Genomic DNA, 21055 nt, shown 5'->3' with positions numbered 1-21055 from the left:
ATGGTACGGTATGGTACTGATACGGCTGTTTTCATACGTCCGTGTGAATGTAGGTTTAGGCCGGTGGCACATGTGGCGTTTTGAACCCGTTTTTGGGTAGTTTTTAAGCAGTTGGTTAAAAAACGCGTGCGTTTTTGAAAAACGCATGTGTTTTTTTTTTAAAACACAACCGTTTTTGACCAGTTTTACCAATTGTCTTAATTAAAACTGGTCAAAAACCAGCATATGCGTTTTTTTAACAGACTTCTCAAAAACAGCCCAAAAAAAACGCCGGCCTTAGGGTGTTTCACACATGGTGTTTTTGGTCCGTTTTTAAGCATTTTCCATGCGTTTAGCTGCTTTGAACCTATTTATCAATTAAGATAAATAAGTTCAAAGCGGCCAAACGTATGGTGAATGGTAAAAAATTGATGCGGTTTTAAAACGCACACATTTTTAAACGGACTGAAAATCCATGCTTAAAGACGGACCAAAAACGCCACGTGTTGGAATCACCCTTAACTTTTACATCAAAGTCCTAACTTTTGATGCGTTTTTTTATGCTTTTTTTTTTTTCTTTCAGCTGATTAAGATTATAAAACGCATTTGCAAGCTGGTCTTCAGCTGCGTTGAAATTGCATGCATTCCCGATGCTTTGTAAACGCAACAAAAAACGCTACATGTGAATGCGGCCTCAGGGCTTTTTTACATTGGTATTGGGATTTTACATCAGTAATTTCCACAGGTGCCTCACTGAGCCATTCTTTTCTTTAGGTGTTTTCACATTTCAGTTATTTTCCACTGATCCGTTGTTTTTGTGAAAAAAATTCTGAAAACTTTTCTATTGGATGGGGGTCACTGATGGCAATAGAAGTCTGTTGGTGCGCAAAAAGAAAAACTGATGACAGCTCTGTATATTTTACTGATGTAGCTTGGAAACTTGGTGTTATGTTTTATTACCAATATTAACACCTTCATTTTTTGATGTGCAGACCTGAAAAAAAAGGACATTGCTGATATAATAACGCCAAAAAAACGGGAGAAAAACAGAAACAAAACCGTATCCGTTTTCAATGGAAGCACTAGTATAAAAAGAGCCCTAAGTGCACCTTGCAATCTACTGATCAGACTGTCCCGCGCAATAATTTATAATTGCAGTGGAAACAGGATAGACAAAAGGACCATTTTTAATCCACCCCATTTATAGTGTGAACTGTGTACTATCCTCTGTGTACAATTTTTTGAAAACGCATGTGTTTTTGACGAGTTTGAATTAAGATAATTGGTCAAACCTGTCAAAAACGTGTGCGTTTTTAAAAACGCATGAATTTTTTTACGCATGCGGTTTTTACGATCTGAAAACGCAAGGGTGATGTCACACATGGCATTTTTAGACCGTTTTTGGGCCGTTTTTAGTTAGTGCGTTTTCAGATTGTAAAAAACGAATGCGTTTTTGTCCAGTTTTCTGAAGTTGCGCAATTAAAAACGGATAAAAAACGCATGCATTTTTTTAAAAAAAGGATGCGCTTTTTACGATCTGAAAACGCACTAAAAACGACCCAAAAACGCCATGTGTGACATCACCCTAAGGCTGTGTTGACACATTGGGGCTTATTTATTAAGGGTCCGAGGACGCACTTTTGTAGTTTTTTCCAACGTTTTTGGGATTTGCGCCGCTGTGACAGGTATTTAACCGGGGATTGTTTTGCACGCAATCGGATTGTGGCGCAGTTGCACTGGATTTCATGCGACAGAAATCGGGGGGGGGGGGCCTTCGGACGATCCGACTGATTCGGACTGAGCGTGGGATTTAACTTTCAAATTGTGTCGCAAGATCAAGCACTTACATGCACCAGGAAGAAGAAGGTGAACTCCGGTGGACCTGAGCGGGGAAGCGACACATGCAGGATATCGGGCGCACAATCTTAGTGAATTGCGCCGCAGTGCATGATCATAGGAACAATGCACTTTGGTGAACTCCGCAGGACCGGGTAAGTAAATGTGTCCCATTGACCTTGAACTGCATTTTTAAATGCAGTTCAAGTGCATCAGGGAGTAGTTATTCTGATTAACAAGACAAAATACATGTTGCTATTTCCCAATTACAAGCAAAGTGGTCTAAATGCATCTGTGTTCAGGAGTTCAGTACAGGCGGTCCCCTACTTAAGAACACTCGACTTACATACGACCCCTAGTTACAAACGGACCTCTGGATGTTGGTAATTTCTTGTACTTTAGTCCTAGGCTACAATGATCAGCTGTAACAGTTATCACAGGTGTCTGTAATGAAGCTTTAGTGTTAATCCTGGTTCTTAATCCTGGACAACCCAACATTTTTAAAATCCAATTGTCACAGAGACCAAAAAAGTTCTGGCTGGGATTACAATGATAAAATATACAGTTCCGACTTACATACAAACTCAACTTAAGAACAAACCTACAGACCCTATCTTGTGTGTAACCCGGGGACTGTCTGTATGCTCCCAGCATATGACACAACATACAGTTTAAAGGAAATCTACCATTTAGAATGGTAGGGGTAAGCTGTAAGGTCGAGCACCAGCTCAGGGTGAGCTGGTGCCGGTACTTACTTTCGTTAGTGTTATAAACTGCGGTATCGCAGTTTTAACACTTTTTAAACTTTAGAGCAGAAGGGGCCACCATAAAAAATCTGTAACTTTTTTATTTTTACACGTAAAGAGCTGTGTGACGGCTTGTGTTCTGCGTAACAAATTGCACTTCATAGTGACAGTATTTAATACTCCATGTTGTGTACTGGGAAGCAGGAAAAAAAATTCAAATGCAGCGAAAATTGTGGAAATATTCATTTGCACCGTTCTCTTGTGGGCTTGGATTTTACAGCTTTCACTGTTCGCCCCAAATGACACGTCTACTTTATTCATTGGGTCGGCGCGATCAAGGGGATAAATTTTATATACCGTATATAATCGAGTATAAGCCGAGTTTTTCAACACAAAATATGTGCTGAAAAACCCAAACTTAGCTTATACTCGAGTAAAAAAAAAAAATTCAAAACTCACCTTCCTGGCGCCCCCGCAGGTCTTTTGTGCGTTCTGTCAGTCGGCAGCAGGTCCGTGCGACGTCACTGGCTCAGACGTCAGCCGCCGCCGCTGCATTAGTATTGAGTGTCAGCAGCCGACACATGCTCTGATCGCACAGTAGACCTGCGTGGGCCTCGGGATATAACGGGACGGGGGCCAGCTGCATAACGGGGTGGGGGGCTGGATGTATAACGGGGCGGGGGGGCGGATGTATAGCGGGGTGGGGGATTGGATTTTATTGAATTTTTGATATTTTTCAAAATGGCAAAAAAGTGCCATTTTCGACTTTGGGTGCTATTTTCTGTTACAGTTTTAAACATAGTGAAAAACCGTTATTATATTTTGATAGATTGGGCATATTTGGACGCAGTGATACCTAATGGGTTCATGATTTTTACAGTTTATTTAAATCATTTCTAGGGAAAGGGGGGTCATTTGAATTTTTTTTTTTTTTACTTTTTATTATTTTTACTTTTACTATTTTTCAGACCCCCTAGGTTACTTTAACCCTAGGTTGTCTGATTGATCCTACCATATACTGCCATACTACAGTGTGGCAGTATATGGGGATTTTCCCCTAATTCATGCAAATGTGTGCAAATCACACATTGTAATTAAATGGTTAAAACGAGACAGCATCGGGTCTTTGGAAGACCCGAGGCTGTCATGGCAAACGATCGGTGCTCCCAGATGATGTCACGGGGAGGGACGATCATCACCAAGATGGCGGTCTGATTTTGTTACCTGTAAGTCTTTTGCTGCAATTTGCAGCAAAGACTTCCTGGCTATGGAGAGGGCTCAGCCCGTGAGCACTCTCCATGTACCCGCACCCGAAGTGCGCCGTAATAGAAAGGGCAGGGGTTATATATGGTATATAAAAAAAATTGGTTTAATTTTTCAAAGATTGTGTGCCATTTACCATTTTACATGGATTTATTGTTTTTACTGTGTATACAGTATATACTCGGTTTTACCCCTTGCCCCACCAGGACGTCCCCTAATATCATGGTGCGTCAGTAGGTGTATGAAGAGGGCTCATGGGCTCAGCATAATGCTGTAAACACCAAACTCTAACACCCGAAATTGATGTCGGCATTGATTGTGGTTGTTAACCATTCAAATGCTCCTCTGCAAAGCTGCCAGGAGCATTCAAATGCCGGCGTGCTGCCATCTTGGCCAAGATTGTCGCCCCTGTGACATCATCATGGAGGTGACGATACGTGCTGTGGCAGCTGGGAGTCTAAGTGGTAGGGCCACATCAGAATATTAAAACAGTTATTCCTGGCAGTGAACCACATAATGGAAATTAGCCTCTGAATGGCCACGTTTTTGCCATTTTTCAACACAAAATTTTGATAAAAAGGTCGAGCAGTTTCCCAAATGGTTTCATCTCATCCTGCAAAAAAAAACAAAAAAAAAAAACGACACCTTAAACAGTTCTGCACACTGAAGTATGAAAAAGTTATTGGCCTCAGAATTTAGCAAAATGAATAATTTTCTTTTGTACAAAAGATTTACATTTTTTTAAATCAACTAAAACATAATGATACATATAAAAATTTGGTATCTTCTTAATTGTACCAACCCAAAAGGATAAAGGGAGATGTCATTTGGAGAGATCAGTGAAAGCCATAAAAACAGGACCCAAAAGAAAATGGCGCAAATGTTTTTTTGTCAATTACACCACATTTGGCATTTTTTTTTTCAGGCTTCCCAGTACATGGCATGGAATATTAACCCCTTCAAGCTCTGCGCCATACATGTACTCCCCACATTCAAAAAATCCATAACTTTTTTATTTTTCCATGTAGAGAGCTGTATGAGGGCTTGTTTCCTGCATAACAAATTGTGCTTCCTAGTGGTGGTATTTAAAGGGGTTGTCCACTTTTAACGAGTAAGGAAAAGTTATACAATTTCCAAAATACTTTCTGCACCTATTCTTCATGGTTTTCAAGATCTCTGCTTGCTGTCCTTCTGGTGTTGCGCGCCGCCGTCTCCCGGTGCCCTGCTCCTGTTTGTTTACAGGGCACAGATCCTCAGCCCGCCTCAAAGGGTGTAAGGAGTTGGAGCCGAGCTGCCATGCCCCTTTTAACATGGCTCTGTTTTGTACAGCCACCCCCTCTCCTCCCCCACAAGATTTTTTTTTAATATTGTTGGACACCCCCACAATATCCAGAGATGAGGGTCTTCGTTTTAGTGACAAAAGTTGTAATTCTATTTTTATAGAAATCCATTACATATAATGTTGCAGAGCATCTTCCTGTGAATATGTGATCTTTGTGCCTTTTTAGCCAGTGGGGGCTAAGACCTCAATGTGACTGATTGCCACACAGGCATGCTTTGTACTTGTGGGAGATAAAAAGAAGGTAGCACACAGATTATACAGGCATCATGTCACAGTTCAGAGGCATCAAAGGATCACATGACCTCCAATCAGGGCAAAAGCCTCTCATTAGCAGTGGCTCAGTGATGTGTAAATCAGCAGGTGAAGCAGGTCTGAGCTTAAAGGAAAAAAATCCATAATGATAAACCAGGGACCCCGATGCTGCGGTCACACGTTCCGATAGTGTTGCGCAGCTGGGAGGAGCCTCTCACTATCGCAGATGTGTTTAGATCCAAACAATTATGATCGAGAATTGTGACACGTGCCGGTAAATAAATAAAACATCTGTTGGCTAATACCAAAAACAAGCGTTTTAGGTCTAAATGCATTTTGGCACAGCTTCTTCCCACTGCAATGGAATTGGAGGAGCAATAGTCTAGTCTTACTATGCACCTCCTATAAGTTGGCTTAGTTTATGACAGAATGCTTCGCCAAAAATGTGCAGCATTGGAATCATTTTTGGCACACAGGCTTTTCCTTGAAAAGCCAACCTCTTTGTCTTTTAGTTGTGAAAGTGTCTGACAGCTGTCTAAAACCCTTAATAATCAATATTAATAATTCCTTTATTTATATAGCAAACACAGATTACGCAGCGCAACCCTTGATAAATGTGGCACAGAAAATCTTTTGGTGAAAATGATTCTGTCCTTAAAGGGTGATTTGGGACACTATACCTAATGGACTGGAGGTTAAGTGTCCCCAAACGCCCTGTTTGATTTTTATGAATTTGGAAGAAAAAAAGAAATGTTTTGCTCACCTTGTCTCTTCCTTCCCACTGCTGTTGTGTGTTTTGGGAAGTGAAGCTGGTGTATGATACCTCAGCATCGCTGTGCAAGCGTTGTTACTACGGCACATGCACAGTTAAGTCGGGATACTGTCCCGGCTCCACATCCCGCATTGCGAGAGGAGACGCAGACACTGAATCTGTAGATGTGTGCCCTATGGAACTCACATCTGGGTGAGTATAAAAGTTTAATTTTTTAATAATATTTTTTAATTGTAAAGACTTCAAGAAGGCCGATTTTGGACACTAAGGACCTGTAGTTGGTTTAGGGTCCCAAATAAACCTGAGAGGTGCTCTTTAACAAATTGCTAAAACAGCACCAATATTTTCCTTTTTTTCCTTATCCTTATCCCTGATTTTTTTCCCAGGATTACTGGAAACCCTTTCCGTTTAGAAAGAAATGTGTGCCCTGTATATGAGATTTTACAAAATCTTATGAACTATTATAGTTTGTGGTGCTGCCTAGTGTTTCCTTTTTACTATTTTGATATTGGAGGCATATTCTATTGATGTGTTATCAAAGGTTTTAGCCTGGAAAACCCTTTTTACTGAGGAGCCATATCCATCCATTACACTCAAATGGAAGCAGCCTCTTCACATAGTTATTACTTTATATAAGAGTGATGAAGGCGATCACATGAAATACCTTGCCTGAGGTCTAGAATGACTGTCCACTGGGGGCAGGGAGGCTCGTGAAATGAACAGGAATGTATTAATCCGTGTAAAGTCATGCGGGGGAGGCATGATTATGCTAATGAACTCTTGCTGGGTATTTTATAGGAAACTTCCCTGTTTTTCCTCTTTCATTGTGCTGGAGTCCTGTTTTGGGGGAACAAGGCATCCGGAGACATGAGTAGAATCTGGCACCTGTCTGTCCTGTGGTTGCTGTGTGCTGGGATAAAGGCTCAGAACAGTGAGTACTACTAAGAGAACTTCTCCTGGAGGCTCCATCACACCGGAGTGTCTAGATTTTTATATTTTACTTATTTTAAGGACTGCATAAGACATGCTCATAAACATACATTCCTTAAATAAGAAAAAGAACTTCATTGACATTTGGCATATCTGGTGTAACTATGGCATTTGTTCAGTTTTGATCTCAGAACTATACAAATGAAAGCTTTCTGCAGTTACCCTGCAGTTGGTCTAAAATCTTAAGGTAGTCTTTCAGTTTTTTTGTGAATTACAGGCAGTCCATGGGTTATGATTCCGTAGGTTTGTTCTTATGTAAGTCAGAAAAGGTATATTTTGCAAGTGTGACAAAAAATGTTTTGGCCCTGTGAAAATAGGATTTTCTAATTTTGGGTTGTCATAAGAACAGGGACCAACAATGAAGTTTCATTATAGACACCTCTGATTACTCTTATAGCTGATCTTTGCAACCTAAGGCTAAAGTTCAGTACACTACCAGCATCCAGAGGTCACCGTGGGCAGAGAGATCCTTCTATAAGTTCGATGTTCTTAAGATAGGAACTAACTTTCATGTATGTTTTTTTTTATTCTTTAAATTTTGTTTTGTGGGACCAGAAATGTGGTAAATACTTATATTTAAGAGAAAAGGGAAACAGGGAAGGAAATAGGCTGTGACAGATACATACTAAGAAAATTGAATCCTAAAACGTCCATAGAAATCACTGGCTTCATTTTTCTTCTGGTTCCACAATGGACTATAAAATACAGATGTAAACGTTGGCAGAAACTTAAAAAATGAGCTACCTCATGTCAATCTTGCAAATAAGAATAATTGCCTTTAATAGAATCAAACAAATTTGAAGTCTGTACTAAAGTATTTACCTATAGCGATGGTCAAATACCACAATGCAGCCCATATTGCCCTTCAATATTTGGGGTATTATACAATGGGCAATTGTCATGCCCCTGCCTAGGCACATAAGAAGCAGGGCTAATTCGAAGTGATTTGCAGTTTTTATAAGATGGTAGCATATGCTGCACAAAAAACTTCACTTATAGGAATTTCAAGAGACACAACAATTGGGTTCTTAGCCCCCAAATATCAGTCTTAGTGCACAGCGTGAGGAGGAGATGGAATTTCGCAGTGGAGACCATGCTCAACCATCAGTCTATGGGAAGCATAATCCTGATCCTTATTTTTCTACGTCACGTTGAATCGATTTGCAGTGAATGTGCTTAAATATTACTGCATTCAGTCTCTTGCAGCTGAGGGACAATTGGTGGGGATAATATCAGTCAGACCCCCAAACGGCTTGCGTTGTTCATTTTCCATTGGAAAGGTGAAGAGGGTATAAAAGAGCATTGTAGGATATGTTTGTATGTATAGAGTGTCCTCAGTGTAAAGATTATAGTTCAGTTCAGCATTATGCTTCTATAATTTATAAAAAGACAACTACTGATACATGGGAAAAAGCATTCACACCATGTCATATGGTACCATATAAATGCAAAGCTCCTAGGTTCAATGTAGACCAGATAGTACAAATAACTGGACGTGCGCAGCATTGTCTTATGCTTATCAGGCACCCTATAATCCACAATCTACTGCATGGAATGATGTCTGACCAAAGCAATATATAGCATTGGCTGAGCTATGGTATCAGACATATCCCATGGGCAAACGTTGTACAGTATAGAAGTAGACTGGCTCCTTCTACTTAATAGGTAAATGAAGCACTGTATGGATGTGCCCTTAAAGTTGTTCACAGCTTTTCTGTCTTATGTGGCACTGTGCAGTATAGTGAAGTATTAAGCCATAACAGATGTGTCAGACCTACTATGCATCAATTATCTATATATACACATATATGTCAAATAAGTGACTTTGTAGACAGGTAAATTGAGTTGCTGCAGCTACATTCTACCTCACTATGGTAACTTATTGAGTCACATTGTTTTTGGAGTAAAGAAAGAACCAAATTCAGTATCCAGTCAAACATTTTTTGGAACATTTGGAGAAATGCTTACGAGAAAAGCTTAAATGATTTAAAGTGTTGTAAGCTCTTTGATACTAAAGGTGTCATGTCTTATTACTTTGTGATTGTGAATACTTCTGCATGACTTAGAACATGACTACTACCCATATTCCCTTAAAACCTCAGGTTGGACATCTCAGCTGAGGGTCACATGTAGGATTCCAAGAAGGATTGAATTTCCATGTGACCCATCTCTGCCTAGAGCCCCTCAGCACGACTCCAGATCACACATCACATGCTGATACAAAGGGGCACTACTTAGCCAAAAATTCTGCCTAAGAATAAGGGGTTATACAATAAAGCAAAGTGATTAATCCCCTGTCTCATATGACTCGTGGATTCCTTTTATCTTTCAGTAAGTCATATTGCTTTTGATGGCATGTGACACAAAGGTGGACATGAACTATTTCTAGTATTTTGTTAATATTTACTATTTCATCTTTACATGTTTTAGGATCTGGAAATAGAATCCAGCAGAGCACCTTTGAGGTACAAAGTAAGAGGCGTCTGCCCTTCAAGTCATGGAACAGCCAGATGTACCCTGTCTGGAGAGGGAGTGAAGCCCAGAAGAGGGACTGTTGGAAAGGTCAGAAGACTTTTGTACATATGATTTATGCTTGGTTTATATGCAGCTTTTATGCATTAGAACACTATGCATGTATCCATTTACCATGATATGTACCATCAATACAAGTTTTGCTATATTTTCTGGTAAATTAGGAGGTCAGGTAACCTTTGATATCCAAAATGATGCCCCCACATTGACTGGAGCAAAGACAACTTTCTACATCCAGCTTAACTTTCCCCAAAATCAAACTGTGCTACCTGATGGACAGGTTGTATGGAATCAAAACTGCACCACTAATAGTAAGTATCATTTCTGCTTAAAAAAAGATTTGAATCAATGCAGGTTTGACTACTATATGCGCTAAACTCTGTAGGTACCTGGGTGTCAGCCGGTCAACCTGTCTACCCTGACGAGTCAGCAGAAGGTTCCCAATGTACCTTTCCAGATGGCCGTCCCTTCCCACGTGATTCTGAGAAGAAACGCAGCAAATTTGTCTACGTTTGGCAAGCATGGGGTAGGTTTTTATTTCAGAACCAAAATATACTGCACATTTCGAAGGTGGCATATGAATAACCAAAGCTGTAATTCATTTTAGGAAAGTATTGGCAGGTGGTTGATGGTCCCTCTTCCAATCTAACAGTGGAGACTGATGGCATCCCACTTGGCTCATACAGAATGGATGTTGTTGTGTACCACTATCGAGGGCGTCAAAAATTTATTCCCATTGGCAGCACATCCTCTCAGTTTGCCATAACTGGTATGAAATTCTGTTCCATGTTTGGTGTGAAAATATGTCTTCTATAGCTTGCTTTTGATGTAATGCTACATGTCCTCATGTTAATGTTATAGATTATTGAGTACTGACTCGGACAGTAAAGTATACATTGGATGCTGTTTAATTTTGACAAAGTTTCTGCAGGTTGTATCTGGCTTTTGTCAACCTAAGATCATATTTCTGATACAAAGTTATGTTTGTTACAGATCAGATACCATTCTCTGTTTCCATATCTCAAGTTCTTGATCTGGACCAGGAGGACCAGCGCTTCATCCAGAACAGAGCGGTGTCCTTCTCTGTAGCATTACATGACCCAAGCAGTTATCTCCAGACATCTGACATATCTTTCTCCTGGGATTTTGGAGATAAAAGTGGTACACTTATAACTCGGAATACAGGCGTTACTCATACCTATGTTTCCCCTGGTGTATTCAAGGCAAATGTTGTTGTTCAGGCTGCCATTCCCATTTCTCCATGTGGCAGTGCTGCTCCTTTGGTTCCAACGGCACAAGGGGGTGTCACTACAGAATTACCAGCAGAACCCACAACAGAAGCAGAACCCATAACAGAAGCAGAACCTACAACAGAAGCAGAACCCACAACAGGAGCTACAACAAATGGTGGACAATTAAGTGGTATGTAATGTTCTCACACTACGTATCAGTTTATGTAGGTTCATTTTATATTTTTATACTTTTAAACCTATACCCAGCCATGATTTAGCAGAGCTGTTTTTTTCATATGGGGGACAAATAAGCTCAGGTAGGGGGTGCCAAAAATGCCATTTATAAAGACATATATGCCACGGGATTGTTGCCTGTTACATAAGGCTAATACAGTATGTTGTACTATCCAGTAGTAACAACTCATCCACATGCTACTGACCCATGCTACGTGTCTAATACAGCTTTCAGTCTCTGCAATAAAAAGGTGGAAGAGCCACATCAAGTACTACCAAAATGCTGCCTTTAAAACCTGATCTTAGGCAATTTTTGGCAGCAGGTTATATGACCATTAAATATCAGTGATAAAAATAGTAGCTAAAGACTATAGATGTAGTCCTAGATAGGAATATACATTCTAGTGACCGGTCCTTTTTTCTCCTCAGTGGTTCCCAGCGGTACAGCAGTGCCAGTTCCTAGTAACTCCACAGTGTCGCTAGCTGTAGTAGTTACTCTGCCTGTAACAGAGGCTGCCATAAATGAAGAGAATGATGTGGATTCTGCATCTGTGGAGCCAGAAATTGATCAAACAAATGCACCAACACCTGTAGCAGAAGCTGGGACCTCACAAGTGGCTGTAGTCAATGAGGAGAATGCTGCAACAGAAGCTTTACCCGCTGAGGATGGTTTGCCAGCTACTGAGGATGTCATTCCAAGTGGTACAGCAGTAGGTATAACAGAAGCTGTGCCAGCTGACGAGGCTGTACCTAGTCAAGCAGTAGAAACTGAAACACCACTTACTGAGGAAAATACTACACCAAGTACTGTGGCTGCAGGAGGTTCCTCTACACCAGCACCAGCAGAAGGTATGTTCCCATAGTGTAGGTGTGCATTTCAATAAGGTGACAATGGTTCATAGAGACAGAAAAAGTAGTGCATTATAGCATGGCCAAGTGTTGCAGTATTTGGTCAATTCTCTACCTAATGATAACACTAAGACAAAGTCATATACAGAGCCCTACCTAGAATATTTAACCACTGTGCACAGTGTCATCAGGGAAATTGGGCCATGATAGCCTCATACACTCATGTACAAATTTTACTGTATACGATAAGGAGGATTAGGGTCTCACTATTGATAAGAACTGTTTTCGCCACAATACAATATTGTTCTCTGCAGTGACTGAATTGGTTGCCTCCATTGACTCGGTACCAGTCACAGAAGCAAATGGGGAAGTCTTATTACTTGCCAAGCGCCAGGCACCTGAGGGACCATTTGTTGGATGCCTACTGTATAGATATGGAACTTTTGCCAATGACCTGGAAATTGTTTGTAAGTATCTAGTGTAATGGGAAGCAGGGGTGATGGTTTTATGCCACCAACTTATTTGCTGTATTTTGTATTTTTGCAGCTGGCATTGAAAGTGTACAGATTGTGCAGGTGGAGCCACTGGTGGCCGCTGGGCTGGAGAATACTGTGGATCTCACTGTTACTTGCCAAGGAAGGTAATTATAATAAAATGAGGAAGACAATAAGGGCAATGTGTATACAAGTACTGCTGCAGACTAATAGGAATTTTGGATCTAGGCTTCTCCTTTGTGTAGATAAATATGTAGCGTCACTTAGTTTTTAGTAGCCTCCACAGCAAGTGGGCATGGAGGGGCTTGTAGTGGGCCAAGTCCAGCCATAGAATGGGCCGGAGTAAGCCAATCAGGTGTAGCAGCTATAGCTTGCGCCTGTTATAGCACAATTCTACTCCAGGCTGGATGTATTAAGAGAACGATTGGACAAAGAGGCGGGGGCCTCTTCATACATTTGGGATGTACCAAAGGGTGTGGGGCATAAAATGCTGATGCAAGATTGAGAGGCCCCCCATAGTTTAGTGTAAATAATTTCTCACCATGCAGCCCAACCAATAGAGGATTACTGCTGGGTGAAATACTTGAAACCCTCAACTCTTTGCTAGAAACTCCTCTGTCACAGCAGCTAAAAGCCTCCAGGAAATCTGGTCTCAAGATTCTGAATATTTGGAAATTGGCACTTCCCCATTGATTAGAATCCAAAGATGATGACCTCAATTCCTTTACTATTAACTTAAAGGGAACCTGTCACTGATGACCTTATTTTCACAAAACACATCTTACAGCATTTGCATTACAATTTAATTGTGTGTTTTAACCTACCTGGCTTCCTGACAAAATGCCTTGTTTGTGCTGCTCACTCCTCAGCTCTCAGCCCCCACCTTTGTGCTCCTGTACAGCTCCTCTCTCCCTTCCTGATGTCTTTTAACCAGGCTGTGAGCTCTGGCCTTGTGTGGGTGGAGGAGCAGGAGGGAGGAGCTGTACAGGAGCAGAAAGGTGGGGGCTGAGAGCTGAAGAGTGATTGAGCAGCACAGGCAAGTCACATGTGTGATTTTTTTTTAAATGCATCCAAACAAAAACATACTTGCACCGAAGGATTTTGTCAGGTAACCAGATATTTTAAAACACACAATTATATTGTAATTCAAATTTTTAGAAAAGTCAGAAAGACATCTATGCAATCCAGCTGTAATCAGCTTCTGCAACCTGTCTTTAATGAAAATCAGGGGCGGTTTCCCTTTAAAACCATGTTAACACTTGTAAAAATTGTAGAAACTGTTTGAACACTGACTTCCTATTACAGTGTGCCAAGACAAGTGTGTACAGTGATTTCTGACCCAGACTGTGAGAATCCACAGGAGACAGTCTGTAACCCAGTGGAGCCCTCATCTGATTGCCAACTAGTACTGCGGCAAGTTTTCAATGATACCGGGGTCTACTGTGTAAACGTGTCCCTTACCGATGATGTCAGCTTGGCTGTTGCTAGTGCACAAGTCAGTGTGTCAGGTAAGTCTAAAATACAATACCGGTGACCATGAACTTATTTTTTAAAAATGCTTTATATAAAGGAACATGCATTGTACCATAAAAACCTTTACTCTGTAAAAAAGTGGTGCTTCATGGCAATCTGCTTTGTGGGTGGGCAATAACCCTTAAAGTTGTTTGTTATTGATTATTTCTGAACATTCTGATACTTCTGTTTACTCCTACTGCTTGAACTGATGACTATTAAAAAAATAAAACTGTAGACAACTAACAGAGCTACTACATAGGTTTGTGGTGTACAACTGATCTTTAAGAAGTTATATGTAACTATCATGACACTTAATAGGTAGATCCGAGATGGTACGTTTCCTTTAAGGTAGATCTGGTGGCGGGTTCCTCTAAATAATGCCATTGGAGCCCCTTTTAAGGCTAATCCTTCAGTGCCCAATAAGTTTCTAAATCTTTTATTGCCCTAATATGCAAATTTGTGAAAGAGGCTACTGGGGTGTGGAGTAGCCGGAGCTGAAGCTCCACGCCCAGTAGCCTCTTTCTATCCTCCTACTATATCTTCAGCGCGCAGCTCCTGGTAGCTGTGCGCACTTGTCCAGTGCGCTTTACAAGCCACTGATATTACGGGACCACGATCTTAGTGATACAAGCGGAGGGCGAGGTAACTAAGGACGCAGTCACACAATACCAAGGCTTGTTCTTTATGCGCACGGAAGCGCTTTACAAGCTGTAGGTATCGCGTGACTGCGTCCTTAGTTACCTCCCCCTCCACTTGCATCACTAAGATCGCGGTCGCGTTATACCAGCGGCTTGTTCTTTATGCGCACAGAATCTGTTATACTGTTATAACGGGACCGCGATCTTAGATCCGACTTACATACAAATTCGACTTAAGTATAAACCTACAGTCCCTATCTTGTACGTAACTCGGGGACTGCCTGTATTGTAGCTACAATTGAATAACATAGCCTGCAGAGTTTATTCTTAAAAATCACTAGTGGTATATAAGACAGAAATTTATATTTATAAATTTACTTAAAATACACTTACAGATCTTTGTATGCTTGCAGCATAATGTAACTGTGTTTTACTTCAGGTGCCGCATCTTCAGTCAATGGAATTGCTGTAACGGTCGGTGTGCTAGTGGTTGCCCTGGCTGTTGCTGCAGTAGCTTACACTTACAAGTGAGTCCATGCTTTTTCATTGGTGGTATTTCTCTCATTATGCTGGGCATTTTTTATGTTTTCCCAGTTATATATATATTTTCTTTTTTTTTTTTTAATACTTTCTTTCTATGGGTGATGTCAATCATTAAGTAAAAAGGATGGGGCTAGGAGGCATAAAAAGATTAAAATAGAAACATAGTTGTGGCCATGTCCCTGGAGCTGAGAGAATTTCATCTACATGGATTCTAAGGATGAAAACCTGATTTTCAGTGATTGCTGGGAATCAAAGAATTCCACATACCTTTCTTAAAGGGAACCTGTCACGAGGAGACCCATTTTTAGCACTCCCCCAGTCCCCACAGAGCATAGTACATACACTGCCAAAGTGTTTTTGTATAATTGGTTTTACAGAAAAAAAGATATGTTATATTGTACCTTTCATTAGCATCTGCTGTGTGACTAGGCAGTTGCCAATTGGGAGGGGCTGGAAAGGAGCAGTTTCCCCCCACCCTCGGGAAACATGTGACCTTTTCAAATGTATGAATAACTCCCCACACTCGGGATTGGCTGTAGAGGAGCAGGGGGCGTCGCTAAGCCCAGTGATGGGTGTTTTCATATATTTGAAAAGGTCACATGGAGAAGCTGTTCCCCAAGGGTGGGAGGGGGGGGGGGGAACTGCTTCTTTCCAGTTCCTCCCAGATCTTGTGGCTTCTCTTCTCTAATTTTTCATTGTCTACTTTTTTAAATATTTTTTTCCCTCCTTCTTTACTATTATTTTAGACACCTGAAGAGCTACACACCTCTGAGAACAGAACACTCCTCTGCTAACTGGTTCCCCGACCGTCCGTCTCTTCGTCTCTTCATTCAGAATGCTCTTGGACGCTCTTTGAGTGGGGAAAACAGCCCCCTCTTAAATGGTCGGGTGGTTTGATCAAATGCAGGGTAAAGCATTCTCCGTTCCAGAAGGCCGTACAGAGAAGGGTGACAAGCAGTTATTCATTTTAAGAGACATCTAGCATGTGTAAAAGCAGCACGTGGCTGTAAATGTTTCACCATGGGAGCATGGTGCATTCTACACTCTAAATTGAGGACAAAAGGCATTTTCATTCCAAGCTTGACATTGTTTTGCCAATAAATGTAATAAAACCTGGACTGTGTATAGTATATGATCTTCATCGGAGACACATCCCTTGCTTAGTGTTTCAAGTACAATGCCTGCTTTGGTTTCAAAGTTATAATAAAATAAATTTCACACTATACACTATATTTGTTGTAATGACTGCACAGCCCCATCTATCCGCCAGAAGCCAGCATGACATGGAATGTCACAAGTAGTCAAGTCCTGCTGCCCCGGAATCCGCAGCTCCTGGCGAGTCCCGTGACAATACTGCTATGTCATAGAGATATATGATGTAAGGAGTTCCTGCGTCACTGTTAAACAGCAGCAACATTGTAATCATGTTTAGTGAAGAAATCATATATGGCTATGAAGTAATGAGTCCCATCCCCAGCAGTATTGTCGGTTCGTGACACAGGAGTCTGAATGATCCGTGGACAGATGGACAACGGCAGTGTGAAACTGACGTTATCCTGTTATAGTTGGCCAAACTCTTCAAAGGTGTACAGGATTTTTTCTAAATACCTACTGTCCCTCATAGACATGCCTAACTGAGCTTAACAAATGACACCTGTCATGGGGTAACTAATTCTGTCACCACTACCTGTTAGTGCAGCCTACAAGGATTGCTAGTGTCTGCTGCATGTGAGAGACACAGACATCAGCTACACATGTACCTGACATGTTCTCCAATACACATGTGAGAGACACAGACATCAGTTACACAAGTACCTGACATGCTGTGTTCTCCTATACACATGTGAGAGACACAGACATCATCTGCATAACTACCTGACATGCTGTGTTCTCCTATACACATGTGAGAGACACAGACATCAGCTACACAAGTACCTGACATGCTGTGTTCTCCTATACACATGGGATAGACACAGACATCAGCTACACAAGTATCTGACATGCTGTGTTCTCCTATACACATGTGAGAGACACAGACATCAGCTACACAAGTACCTGACATGCTGTGTTCTCCAATACAGATGTGAGAGACACAGACATCAGCTACACAAGTACCTGACATGCTGTGTTCTCCTATACACATGTGAGAGACACAGACATCAGCCACACAAGTACCTGACATGTTTTCCCATACACGTGAGAGACGCAGACATCAGCTACATAAGTACCTGACATGCTGTGTTCTCCTATACACATGTGAGAGACACAAACATCAGCTACACAAGTACCTGACATGCTGTGTTCTGCTATACACATGGGATAGATACAGACATCAGCTACACATGTACCTGACATGTTCTCCAATACACATGTGAGAGACACAGACATCAGTTACACAAGTACCTGACATGCTGTGTTCCCCTATACACATGTGAGAGACACAGACATCAGCTACACAAGTACCTGACACAGGGCCGCCGATAGGGCAGTACAACTGGTACTGCCCTATGGGGCCCGGACTCTAAGACACTAGGGGGGGGCCCGCAGGGCCGCATCTGCCATGAGCAGAGCCGGATCATCATTGGCGCTATTGGAGCGCTAGCGCCGGGCCCCCGGATCCGGATTTATTGGTTGGGGGCCCCCGTCCTGGCGCTCCAATAGCGCCGATATTCATGCTCCTGCTGGGGCCCCGGCAGGCCCCGACACTCTCCACGGTAGACGGGCAGGGACCTCCGTCCGTCCGGACCGGAAGCTCCTGCCCGTCACTGTATAGTGCTCGATGCGGCCGGAAACGGCCGCTCGAGCACTATTACTGGAGCGATGTGCGCCGGGGTTGTCTTCCGGCCACATCGCTCCATGAATTAGGATGCGCGGCCGCGCGATGACGTCATCACGCGGCCGCGCACCCTTTCCTGCCTGGCCGCGGGCTGAAGAAAGAAGATGTGGGAGCCTGAGGTGAGTACGAGTTTTTTTTTTTTTTAAATCAAATAGCAGTAAAAACATGGTGGGGGCTTATTAAAATATGGGGGCAGAACATTATATAATTCATGGTGGGGGAGGAGGCAGCATATTAAATAATTCAGTGTGGAGGGGCAGCACATCATTTAATTCCTTGTGGGGGGGCAGCACATCATTTATTCCATTGTGGGGGGGCAGCACATCATTTTATTCCATTGGGGGGGGGGGCAGCATATCATTTATTCTATTGTGGGGGGGGGGCAGCATATCATTTATTCCATTGTGGGGGGGCAGCATATCATTTATTCCATTGTGGGGGGGCAGCATATCATTTAATTCATTGTGGGGGGGGGGCAGCATATCATTTAATCCATTGTGGGGGGCGGCATATCATTTAATTCATTGTGGGGGGGCAGCATATCATTTAATCCATTGTGGGGGGGGGGCAGCATATCATTTAATTCATTGTGGGGGGGGCAGCATATCATTTAATTCATTGTGGGGGGGGGGGCAGCATATCATTTAATTCATTGTGGGGGGCAGCATATCATTTAATTCATTGTGGGGGGCAGCATATCATTTAATTCATTGTGGGGGGCAGCATATCATTTAATCCATTGTGGGGGGGGGCAGCATATTATTTAATCCATTGTGGGGGGGGGCAGCATATTATTTAATCCATTGTGGGGGGGGGGCGGCATATCATTTATTCCATTGTGGGGGGGCAGCACATCATTTAATCCATTGTGGGGGGCAGCATATTATTTAATCCATTGTGGGGGGGGGGGCAGCATATTATTTAATCCATTGTGGGGGGGGGCGGCATATCATTTAATTCATTGTGGGGGGCAGCATATTTATTCCATTGTGGGGGGGCAGCATATCATTTATTCCATTGTGGGGGGGCAGCATATCATTTAATCCATTGTGGGGGGGGACGGCATATCAATTAATTCATTGTGGGGGGCGGCATATCATTTAATTTATTGTGGGGGGCGGCATATCATTTCATTCCTTGTGGGGGAGGGGGCGGCATATCATTTTATTCATTGTGGGGGGGCAGCATATCATTTCATTCCTTGTGGGGGGCAGCATATCAAATAAATCATTGTGGGGGGGGGCAGCATATCAATAATGAGGGGATGTGTTCTATGTGGGGTAGCGTGCGGTCACTTGTGTTGTGAGGGTTATTTAGGAGCGCAGTGTTGTTATCCAGGAGACTTTATACTGTAAGTGACTGTGGTATTTTTAGGGACGCCGGGTGGAGATGCTGCACGGAGCTGAAGATATCCAGCTGTGAATTCACCTGTGATACGTCATGGATTGGAGAACCCGGAATAAAGTCCTCCTGATGGAAGAGATTGTCATCTATAAGGTACTAGATGCCACTAATGACTCCCAGATCCTGTAGTCAGTCACACAGTGTCAGGGAGCTGTCTGTAGGGATGTTAATTGTTAGTAAAGTTTTCAGCATTTTCTGAACAGGTAGCGGAATTTGATAAAAGATTTTGCAAATCTGAAAGTAAGAAGACTGATTGCTCCGTGAATCTGAATTTGCGGTTACTTTGCCAAGATCTAGCTGATGTGGCTTCAGGCCAGAGTATAGTTTGTAGAACATGGTCCTTGCTGACCGCGTCACAAGGACTGCACCCTAAGCCAGTTATAATGCAAGGAATTCCACAGTGCTTGGAGTGGCAGTGCACTGTAAAGACAAACAATGTCATTACAGTTCACTGCAGCTCCAAGTGCTCAGAGCTCCCTGCATCATATATGGGTTATGATGTGAGAAGTGCAGTCCTTGTGATGCAGTCAGCACAAGGACCATGTTGCACCAACTGTACACTTTTTTGGAGCTGCTGGGACCAACTGTTTGTTGCAATAGAGGCTCAAAGTGATTTGAGTTGGTTTAATTTTTTGTTTACACCTATGGTGAAGTTTACATATATTTATAAACATTGTTGCATTTACTTTATCCATTGAATGCTGATGCTTATTTATTGGCATTCTTGTGACTACACACTTATAGATGCATGCATCTAATAAAGTTATTTTTATAGTGTGGTACATGAGTATTTTGTCTTTATATATATCCCTTGTTTAAAGGGAATCGAGCACCAGGTGCACAGCATAGTACCTGAAGGTATCATGCTATGCACCTGATGACCCTGACTTCAGCACTGTAAGTTCCATCAAAATGGCCTCTATGGTTATCCTTTAATGCTTTTATAAAGAATTATGTTAATTACCAGCTTAGGAGCAGTGGGAGTGCTCCAGTGCACCTAAGGGCTCCTTATGTCACCCAGCGGCCAGTCCTGCGGACTGCGGTGATCCGAAATCCCGATACCTGTGCCTGCTCAGCAGCCTCTGTGAATCAGTGTGCAGGTGCAGGGACTTTAGGTTTCCTTGGGGCATGCAATGAACGCTCCTTCTTTTCCTTCCCATTGGTTCTGAGGAAATATGAAGTCCTGACCCTTATGCAGTGATTCACAGAGGTTGCTGAGCAGGCACAGGTACCAGGACTTCAGATTACCTCAGGACTGGTGGCAGGGTGACGTAAAGAGCCCTTAGGTGCACTGGAGCACCCCCACTGGTAATTAACACAATTCTTTATTAAAACATTAAAAGATAGTGGCGGCCCTAGCAATTGCACTTTATAATGTTATATTTGTTATATGTTGTCTGTTAAACACTTTTATATGTTTACTGTTCACCATGCTTTAGTTTTTGATGCCATATTTGCACTATAATAAATATACTTGACCAAAAGTATGACTCCTATTGGCAATCTACCAGAAGAGTGTGCCTTGTCGTAGCAACAGGCCTCAAACCCTGTTTGTGAAAGGTCACTGCGGGGGGCAGGAGGCTTGTTCGGCTTTGGGG

The 21055-nt window shown here is 42.2% G+C and overlaps 1 protein-coding gene across 2 annotated transcripts in view; it reads left to right on the top strand.

The window, feature by feature from the left end:
• PMEL (premelanosome protein) overlaps positions 1 to 16442 on the top strand; it is a 28641-nt gene extending 12199 nt beyond the window's left edge. For both annotated transcript variants that reach the window (XM_072135047.1, XM_072135048.1), the window contains exons 2-13: positions 6989 to 7121; positions 9611 to 9742; positions 9877 to 10023; positions 10098 to 10238; positions 10320 to 10481; positions 10706 to 11134; positions 11608 to 12027; positions 12342 to 12494; positions 12574 to 12667; positions 13827 to 14029; positions 15114 to 15201; positions 15964 to 16442. In XM_072135047.1, coding sequence (XP_071991148.1) covers positions 6989 to 7121; positions 9611 to 9742; positions 9877 to 10023; positions 10098 to 10238; positions 10320 to 10481; positions 10706 to 11134; positions 11608 to 12027; positions 12342 to 12494; positions 12574 to 12667; positions 13827 to 14029; positions 15114 to 15201; positions 15964 to 16114 — 2253 coding nt within the window. In that variant the 3' untranslated portion in view covers positions 16115 to 16442. The remainder of the gene's footprint in view (positions 1 to 6988; positions 7122 to 9610; positions 9743 to 9876; positions 10024 to 10097; positions 10239 to 10319; positions 10482 to 10705; positions 11135 to 11607; positions 12028 to 12341; positions 12495 to 12573; positions 12668 to 13826; positions 14030 to 15113; positions 15202 to 15963) is intronic.
• Positions 16443 to 21055: the final 4613 nt, after the last annotated feature.

Source organism: Engystomops pustulosus, chromosome 2 (assembly GCF_040894005.1).
Source record: "Engystomops pustulosus chromosome 2, aEngPut4.maternal, whole genome shotgun sequence".
Classification (NCBI taxonomy): domain Eukaryota; kingdom Metazoa; phylum Chordata; class Amphibia; order Anura; family Leptodactylidae; genus Engystomops; species Engystomops pustulosus.
Note: the sequence above shows the minus strand (reverse complement) of the source record. Positions and strands in the feature narration are given on the sequence as shown.